The sequence below is a fragment of the Balaenoptera borealis genome (genome assembly GCF_965194805.1).
Source record: "Balaenoptera borealis genome assembly, chromosome: 11".
Taxonomy (NCBI): Eukaryota; Metazoa; Chordata; class Mammalia; order Artiodactyla; family Balaenopteridae; genus Balaenoptera; species Balaenoptera borealis.
Window position 1 is genome coordinate 44,225,914 of NC_138868.1, and position 10,099 is coordinate 44,236,012.

At 43.3% G+C, this 10,099-nt stretch overlaps 1 protein-coding gene across 2 annotated transcripts in view; it reads right to left on the minus strand.

Annotated features, from left to right (window-relative positions):
• Positions 1–586: 586 nt before the first annotated feature.
• PARVA (parvin alpha) overlaps positions 587–10,099 on the minus strand; it is a 184,684-nt gene continuing 175,171 nt past the window's right edge. For both annotated transcript variants that reach the window (XM_082341609.1, XM_082341608.1), the window contains one exon: positions 587–2,640. In XM_082341609.1, coding sequence (XP_082197735.1) covers positions 2,564–2,640 — 77 coding nt within the window. In that variant the 3' untranslated portion in view covers positions 587–2,563. The remainder of the gene's footprint in view (positions 2,641–10,099) is intronic.

Sequence of the window (10,099 nt, forward strand, 5' to 3'; positions counted from 1 at the left end):
TGGGGACAGGTACTGGCTGCTGGGGGAGGGGAGGGAGATAAAGTAGGTTTTTCACTAGATACCTATTCACACTTTTTAAATGTTGTACCATTTATACATCAAGTATTAAAAAATCAATGAATTTAAATTTAGAAAAGAGGAAAAATGGAGAAAAAGGACCCAGTGAGCCTATAGAGACTTGATCCTTGCCTCAGCTTTTCTTTTTTCTTTTAAAAGAGATGAGGGTTAAGTTTGGCTTATTTGTTTCCTGATGCCTTTTACCCCCCTTCAAAAACATAGTCATGTATTATGCAGAAGTTTCCAGAATCTAAACAAAAAACCTCTAAATGAGATGGCAGCGTTATAAAACCAGGCCCAAGCCCTGGGATTCTGGACTGTGGTGAAGACCTCAGTCTCGAAACACAATTTTCTGATAAATTAGACCTGCTATTAAAAAAGTTTCCGAGTGTTCTGACGTGTCTTCATACAGTATATTTGTAAAATATAAAAAAAGAGTGCTCTTAATAAGGCCACTTGTCCACTGTCCATTTGCAGCTTGAATATAAGCAAAGAACACAAAAAAGGAGACAAAATTCATACAGCAAAGCACGTTTAAATGAATGCATTGTTTATTTCATCCTGCCTTAGTATTGCTCAAGGAGACAAAGCAATTATTTATGTTGATTTGCTATCAGGAATTTAAAAGAGAGCAAACAAATATCACAGTATTTAGTGCTTCCTAATGACAAATGAAATATTTCACTAATTATGTAAAAAGAATTATATACTTTTACACAAATTGACACAGAGAGTACATTTTCTTTCTATCCTTAATGCTCATTATGCTGAGTAATACTTCTTTCTTAGAGCAAAATCTCCCCAGAAATAGGTAGTATATCGAAATTGTATGGGTTCTGAGTGACTGCAGCTAGACCATAGAGTAAGAAGTGATGAAAAGCTGGAAAGAATGTTTTGGACATGATGGGAGGCCTCCCTCTGGGTAGTGTAGACAGAGATCACAGTGAATTCCTCAAACTAGGGATGGGCTTTGCGCAGTTGGGCCTAAAGTAGTGACAAAGCAGGCATAGACTTCTGGCGGTGGGGATACAGACTGGTGTCCACTGAGCATACTTAGGAAAATTCTATAATGAAGATATAATATCAGTACAAGTTATTAATTATCCCAAGGGCTTGGTCAACTTATGAGTACGAGTGTTAAGTACCCCAAGCTGCAACCTTCGGTCTAAGGGGGTCCCATGCATACTAAGTGTGCAAGTATTTGCCCCACGCTTCTTGTCCTCCTACTCACCCCCACTTCATCCCCTTTCCTATCCCTCCAGGCCCCGCAGTCTGGGACAACTAGAGCCCTGTATTCCAAATTTGGGTTCACGTAGAAGGGGTCCATGTAACCACAAGCCTGCAGGTAACCCACGCAAGGAAACCACTCAGCTTGGGTCTAAATAACTTACATTTTTCCTCACCTGAATTAGCCAGTAATTGCATGTGGGCAGACTTAGCCAGAAATGGTCTAAATGATCAATTAGAGGGCAAAAAGGAGTTCCTTTCTTTAAGCTCAAGGGTCCCTGTTGAAGAGCCCTATTTCCCAAGCCCTGCTCGCATGGGCCCGCGCCCAGCTCTCTGTGGTGCCTGGGTATATTGTACATTTGCCTAACGATAGTGAATTGAGGACTTATTTTGTAGGAAAATATAGGGTACTTCCATTACATGCAATCAAGCAAGAAGGCTGCAAAATGTGCCACTCCATTAATTTTAAGCAGAATCTACCCCAAATGTCACTCTGAAACCAGAGTAAGGGGTTATTACAAATCTGAAGGAATTAAGAGTAATTTTCATTTGCGAAGGAGTTGAGGGACATGACTCCTGCCACACACACACTATTAATTGGGTGAAATTTGATTTGCCAATTTCAGTGTGAATCACTGAGCCCTGACCTAGCCTGCCTGGTAGTGAGATCAGGGAGCTCCTGTCTTCTTGGAGGGCACAGGTGCACACGTACACACACACACACACACAAGAATAGAATGTGCAGAGACTGTAATGCAACGGGCTGGTTATTAACACATATGTTCTTCAAAGAAGAAAAACAAATGGCAGCTTCTGGCAAGTCATGTAAGCTCTCTGAGCCTCAGTTTCCGTATCTGTAAAAGGGGCTGATAACATCTGCTTCAGTGGGAGTCATGAGTATTCGTGAGTTTGAGTAGCTCAGAGCACTTAGTGTGGTGCCCAGCCCATAGGTTATACAGATTAAATGGTAACTATTATCTTTATTTTCATCTTCTGAGGGTGGGTGGGTGGATGGGCTCTTGTGCCTAAGTTGGTTCCAAATCACACTGAGGGAAATCTGGACCTGGCACCAGGATGGCGACAACCTTCACAAGCCATTGCAGGGTCAGCTTTAGAGCCTGGGAGGTGTGGGTCAGCCCACTGAGTTACTGATCATTTCCTTCCTAATCTCAGTTACCACTATCTCTGGGAATAGAGCAGGCAGGCTTGGGAGAGAGCACAGAGCAAGAGACAGGAATAAGCAGGTTAAGGCGGTTCAGGGGACGGTCCAGTCTGCCCCTCACTCCACATTCCGGTACTTGGTGAAGAGGTTGTACAACACTCGCAGTGTGGATTTCAGGTCACAGTTGACGATGTCTGCATAGAAAACAAAAAAACACACATTGCTTCAGTGGTGCCACATGGCCCCAAACTGGCATCGGGTGTCCTCTTCCTTCTGCCCCCCACCACATGGTCCTGGGGAGGGTGCCTCCCCTCTCCCACAGGACATCATTCTGTGCTCCTGCAGAGATAGCTCCCTGTCCTGCTGGGAGAGAAGAGCATCCCCATGAGACAACCAGGGGCAGGTGGGTGTTGAAGGATGGGCAGTGTGTGCAGCAAGAATTCAGAGCAGTGGGCAGCGAGGGGCAGAGGTGCTGGGGCATGGGCGTCTCATCTCTCACTGAAAGAAAGCAGACCCCAGAGCATGTAGTCTTTGCCCTGGAAACAGAATCCCCGGCGAGAGGACCCTGACCCAACTCTGTGCCCTGGGTCTCACCTGTCTCTCGGGGCCCCTCTCCCTCTGCCTTCACCCTGCCCCACAGAGCCAGCCGTGATGGGTGGCAAGGAGGGGAGGGCCTGCAGCTACACTGGGGGACGAGGAGGTGAGTTAGGACTAAGCTGCCTCTCCCTTAAGACGGGTGGGAGGGCCCTTAAAGGGCAGAGGAGCCCACCCGGCAGGGAGTACTCAGTAGATTATGTGTCATCCGAAAGATTAAGGACAGAGCAAGGCGGCCGGGTTTGAGGCTGGGAGCTGGATTATATTTTCAGGAGAGTTCCACCATGGGTCCTGAGCTTTTTTTTTTTTTTTTTTAATTTTTATTTATTTATTTATTTATTTATGGCTGTGTTGGGTCTTCGTTTCTGTGTGAGGGCTTTCTCTAGTTGTGGCAAGCGGGGGCCACTCTTCATCGCGGTGCGCGGGCCTCTCACTGTCGCGGCCTCTCTTGTTGCGGAGCACAGGCTCCAGATGCGCAGGCTCAGTAATTGTGGCTCACGGGCCGAGTTGCTCTGCGGCATGTGGGATCTTCCCAGACCAGGGCTCGAACCCGTGTCCCCTGCATTGGCAGGCAGATTCTCAACCACTGCGCCACCAGGCAAGCCCCCTGTCCTGAGCTTTTATACAACCATTTCCTTCCGCCCTCACTTCCCCTGACCCCTCCCTCTCTTCCTTCTCTTTACTGGTCACCTCCTCTGGCTGCCCCTCTAACCCTCTGTGGACTCCTCTGCCTTCTCCTCCCCCCCAAGGCCCCACCCTGCGCTTGCCCCTCTGCACTCACACCCCTGTGGGAGCGCCTTCCCTGAGGAACTGGCGTAGTGAAAACATAAAGAAAGGAACTCTGCCTACTACTTAGGGATGCAGACTGAGGTAACAGAAGGAAAAGTTTTAAAAAAAAAGAAGGAAAAAGGCAAAAGCCTGATGACTTACAAGTCAGGAAAGTTGAGGTTGAAGATTATGTCCAAAAAGGGCAAGCGGAGGGAAGTCTGGGGAGCTGGGATTGCTGTATCCCTAGAGCTGGGTGCTGGTTACATGGTGGCTCGTTGGATAATATTTCACTAAAGTTATTGGAAAAAAACCCTAACTGTGCGGAAGGTCTGATGAAGTAAATGATGTAAGAGAAAATAATAGAAAATAATAAATGCTCTGGGTTTCAAAGGTGGGAGGCTGAGTCGCTGGGAGGGAAGGGACTGGGGGACAATGTCAGGGCTCCAGCAGCGGCATGGTCAACAGGAACAGGGATCAGCCAAGACCAGCAGAGCGGGAGGCCGGTGGCTCTGGCAGGCTGGGCTGTGGTTCCAGGTCTTAGCCTTGGGACTCTTGCAGTTGTAGCTGCCACAGTCAGGTGTGCCCAGGCCCTAGGCCCCACAAAGATCAGCACCTACTGGGCCATAAGCCAAGGGCCCAGGGCTGGGGAATCTCCTTAGGGCTCCCCAAACCCCTGGGCCCCATCCTGCCTGCCCCCTCCCAGGCCTTATCCCAGTTGTAGACCAACCCTACTCCACCCCTGCTGGGCTCAGACTCTGCTCCAGGCTCTCTTGCCGATAGACCAGGGGATCAGGGACCACCCGTGAGGCCTGGAGCTCAGCTTCCTTTCTGCTCCCATGTTGGTTCGTGAACATATGTGAGCGTCCAGCTTGGACCCTGCCCAGTGGCTGAGCCCTGCTACCTTGCCTTGCTCATGCTGAATCACCCTCTGTCAGGTAGGGTCCTATGCCCTCTGGGCTGATTCCTGTCCTCCCCTGACTGCTTGGTGATGAGTGTTCCTTAAATTCCACCCAAGTCAAAGATTAGGAAGTTACCCTAAGAAGGAACTGCTGGAAAGGCAGACAGGGACAAAGGTGAGCTCACTAAGGGAGTGAGCGTGAAGGGGAAGGTAGGCTGACACTGGGGCCACTGCAGCAGGCTCCTAACTGAGCTCCTCAAAGCCTCTTGCCCTCTCCAGTCCATTCTACCCACTGCAGCTAGACTATTTGGCTTCTGGGTATGGTTGTGCAGGATGCACACTGCACAACTCCAGGGCACATCATTCATATTTCCAAGGTATCATTACCACAGACTACAATATAACTCTGGCCCCAGGGATTGTGCAGGTCACAACTTGTATGCCCATACAGCTATTTCACATAAGATAAAGTCCCGAATCCTAATCCATGGTTTTACAAGGCAAAAGCTGACTCCGGCCCACCCTTCCAGTCTCACTTCATGCCACGTTCCCCCTCATTCACTCTGCACTGGTCACAGGGGCTTCCTTTCACAACGTCCCAATAGGCTGTGATCCTCCATCATCTTGGCCTCTGCACATGCTGTTGCAACATCTAGATTGTTCTTCCCAAGTAGCTGCCTCCTGATCCTCTTGCAGACCTCAGCTCAAAGCACTGCCTCCTGAGTGAAGCCTTGACACCTGGCCTTGGTGAGGGCACCCTGTCTTATGTTCTCAAACCCCCCGCACTCTTCCTTCAGAGCACTCACTCCAGTTCTCAAGCAGTGGTTTGTATCCTTATCTGATGAAATCTGCCTCTGCTCAGAATGTGACCAACGTGACTGCAGAGAGTTGATCTTGTTTTGCTCCAGTGCCGGCCCAGTACCTGGCATGCACAGACCTCAAAAGATATTAATAAATAAATGCATGAATGATTTCCCAGTGTCCTGGAGGCCAAGAAAGAAAATTCCAGAAAGAGGGGATGACCAATAGAGCCACATGCTCCCAAGAGGGTGAAGAGGGTAAGGGCTGGCAAGAGTTCCCAGGGGACATGGTCCTGCTGGTGGCTTGGGAGACAGCAAGGCCATGTGCAGGTGGTGGCAAGGTGTTAACAGCAGAATGGGCAGATGAGAGGTGGAGGCAATGGGCACGGGTGCAAAGGATGAACTTGGGAGCCTGAGGAAGGAGAGCTATGGATGGAGGCGGGAGGATTTGTTGTTCCCTTTTAAAGACAGGGGAGTTCTAAGATTACTAGAGAAAGAAAATGTCCAATATGGGAGAATGTTTCAAAATGACCATTTAATTTACTCCAATTTATTTCTTTTTCCTTTTATTGCAGTATAGTTGATTTACAGTGTTATATTAGTTTCAGGTATACAACACAGTGATTCAATATTTTTATAGATTTTACTCCATTTAAAGTTATTATAAAACAATGGCTATATTTTCCTATGCTGTACAGTATATCCTTGTTGCTTATTTATTTTAGGCATAGTAGTTTGTTAATCCCCTACCACTATCTTTCCTCTCCCTCCTTCCCTTTCCCCACTGGTAATCACTAGTTTGTTCTCATGTCTGTGAGTCTCTGTTTTGTTATATTCATCTGTTTTATTTTTTAGATTCCACATATAAGTGAAATCATATAGTATTTGTCTTTCTCTGGCTTATTTCACTAAGCATAATATTCTCTAGGTCCATCCACATTGCTGCAAATGGCACTATTTCATTCTTTTTTATGGCTGAGTAGTATTCCATATTATATATATACCACATCTTCTTAATCTTAATCCATTCATCTGTTGATGAGCACTTGGGTTGCTTCCATGTCTTGGCTATTGTAAATAGTGCTGCTGTGAACATCAGGGTGCCATGTATCTTTTTGAATTAGTTTTCATCTTTTCCAGCTATATACCCAGTAGTGGAATTGCTGGATCATATGGCAGTTCTATTTTTAGTTTTTGAGGAAGCTCCATACTGTTTCCATAGTGGTTGCAACAGTTTACATTCCCACCAACAGTGTAGAAGGGTTCTCTTTTCTCCACACCGTCTTCAGCATTTATTATTTGCAGACTTTTTGATGGTAGCCATTCTGACAGGTGTGAGGTGATATCTCATTATTGTTTTGAGTTGCATTTCTCTGATGATTAGTCATGTTGAGCATCTTTTCATGTGCCCGTTGGTCATCTGTACATGTTCTTTGGAAAAATGTCTATTCAGGTTTTCTGCCCTTTTTTTTTTTTTTAAATGAAAGCTTCTTTCTTTCTTTATTTATTTTTGGCTGTGTTGGGTCTTCGTTTCTGTGCGAGGGCTTTCTCTAGTTGCGGCAAGTGGGGGCCATTCTTCATCGCGGTGTGCAGGCCTCTCACTGCTGCAGCCTCTCCCGTTGTGGAGCACAAGCTCCAGATGTGCATCTGCCCATTTTTTAATCAGGTTGTTTGACTTTTTGATATTGAGTTGTATGAACTATTTATATATTTTGGAAACTAACCACTTACTGGTAATATCATTTGCAAACATTTTCTCCCATTCAGTACGTTGTCTTTTCATTTTGTCAATATTTCTTTTGCTGTGCAAGTTTTTAAGTTTAATTAGGTCCCATTTATTTATTTTTGCTTTTATTTCTTTTGTGTTAGGAGAGCGATCCCCCAAAATATTGCTACAACTTATGTCAAAGACTGTTCTGCCTATGTTGTCCTCTAGGAGTTTTATGGTTTCAAGTCTTAAATTTAGGTCTTTAATTCATTTTGAGTTTATTTTTGTATATGATATGAACAAGTGTTCTAATTTCATTCTTTTACATGTAGCTGTCCAGTTTTCCTTGTACCACTTATTGAAGAGACTGTCTTTTTTCCATTGTATATTCTTACCTCCTTTGTTGTAGATTAACTGACCACAAGTGTGTGGGTTTATTTCTGGGCTCTCTATTCTATGCCATTGATCTATGTGTCTGTTTTTGTGCCAGTACCATGCTATTTTGATTACTGTAGCTTTGTAGTATAGTCTAAAGTCAGGGCGAGTGATTCCTCCAGCTTTGTTCTTTTTTCTCGAGATTGCTTTTGCAATTTGGGGTGTTTTGTGGTTACATATACGTTTTAGGATTACTTGTTCTAGTTTTGTGAAAAATGTCATGGGTATTTTGATAGGGATTGTGTTAAATCTGTAGATTGCTTTGGGTAGTATGGACATTTTAACAATATTAATTCTTCCAATCCATGATCATGGGATATCTTTCTATTTCTCTGTATCATCTTCAATTTCCTTCATAAGTGTTTTATGGTTTTCAGATTATAGGACTTTCAACTCCTTAGTTAAGTTTATTCCTAGGTATTCTTATATCCTGCAACTTTACTGAATTCACTTATTAGTTCTAATCGTTTTCTGGTGGAGACTTTAGAGTTTTCAATACATAGTATCATGTCATCTACAAATAGTTACAGTTTTACTTCTTCCCATCTGGTTGGATGCCTTTTATTTCTATTTCTTTTCCGATTGTTATGGTTAGGACTTCCAAACTATGTTAACCAGAAGTGATGAGAATGGGCATCCTTGTCGTGTTCCTGGTTCTAGAGAAAAAGCTTTTACTTTTTCATTGTTGAGTATGGTGTTAGCTGTGAGTTTGTCATAAATCGTCTTTATTATATTGAGATATGTTCCTTCTATAACAATTTTGATGAGAATTTTTGTCATGAATGGATGTTGAATTTTGTCAAATGCCTTTTCTGTGCCTATTGAGATAATCGTGTGATTTTTATCCTTCTTTTTGTTAATGTGATGTATCATATTGATTTGGGGATATTGAACCATCCTTGCATTCCTGGAATAAATCACACTTGATTTTGGGATTTTTATATTGTTGAATTTGGTTTGGTAATATTTTGTTGAGAATTTTTATTTATATTTATCTTAGATATTGGCCTGCAATTTTCTTTCTTTCTTTTTTTTTGTAGTGTCTTTGCCTGATTTTGGTATCAGGGTAATGATGGCCTTGTAGAATGAATTTACAAATGTTCTCTCCTCTTCAATTTTTTTAATAGTTGAGAAGGATGATATCAGTTCTTCCTTTATATGTTTGGTAGAATTTCCCCGTGAAGCTTTCTGGACTTTTGTATGCTGGGAGTTTTTTTCTTTTTGTTTGTTTGTTTGGTTTTTTAAAATTACAAATTCAATTCAATACTAGTGATCACTCTGTTCAGACTGTTTCTTCCTGATTCAGTCTTGGAAGGTTGTATGTTTCTAGAAATTTGACCATTTCTTCTAGGTTGTCCAATTTTTTGGCATATAACTGTTCATAGTATTATCTTATGATTTTTTTTGTGTCTCTGTGATATTGGTTGTTATTTCTCTTCTTTCATTTCTTATTTTGTTTTTTTGGGGTCCTCTCGTTTTTTTTTTTTCCTGATGAGCTTGGGTAAAAATCTGTCAAATTTGTTTATCTTTTCAAAAAACGCCAGCTTTTGGTTTCATTGATATTTGGGGTTTTTTAAAAAATTTATTATTATTATTATTTATTTATTTTTTAAAATTTATTTTTGGCTGTGTTGGGTCTTCGTTGCTGCACGCAGGCTTTCTCTAGTTGCGGCGAGCGGGGGCTATTCTTTGTTGCGGTGCACGGGCTTCTCATTGCAGTGGCTTCTCTCATTGTGGAGCACGGGCTCTAGGCGCATGGGCTTCAGTAGTTGCGGCACGCAGGCTCAGTAGTTGTGGCTCATGGGCTCTAGAGCACAGGCTCAGTAGTTGTGGCACACAAGCTTAGTTGCTCCACGGCATGTGGGATCTTCCCGGACCAGGGATCGAACCCGTGTCCTCTGCATTGGCAGGCGGATTCTCAACCACTGTGCCACCGGGGAAGCCCTGGGTTGTTTTTTTTTTTGGTCTCTATTTTATTTATTTACTCTCTGATCTTTATTATTTCCTTCCTTCTGCTAACTTTGGGCTTTGTTTGTTCTTCTTCCTCTAATTCCATTAGATGGTCAGTTAGATTGTTTATTAGAGTTTTTTTTTTTTATTTCTTTAAATAGTCGCTTATTGCTATAAGGTTCCCTCTTAGAACAGCTTTTCCTGCATCCCACAGATTTTGGAAAGTTGTGTTTCCATTTTCGTTTGTCTCGAGGTATTTTCTGCTTTCTTCTTTGATTTTTTTCATTGACCCACCGGTTTTTTAAAGTAGAACACTGTTTAGTCTCCATGTGTTCATGCTTTTCCCATTTTTCTTCCTGTAACTGATTTCTAGTTTCATACCATTGTGTTTGGGAAAATGCTTGATATAATTTCTATCCTCTTAAATTTGTTGAGACTTGTTTTGTGGCCTAGCATGTGCTCTATCCTGGAGAACATTCCATGTGCACTTGAAAAAATGT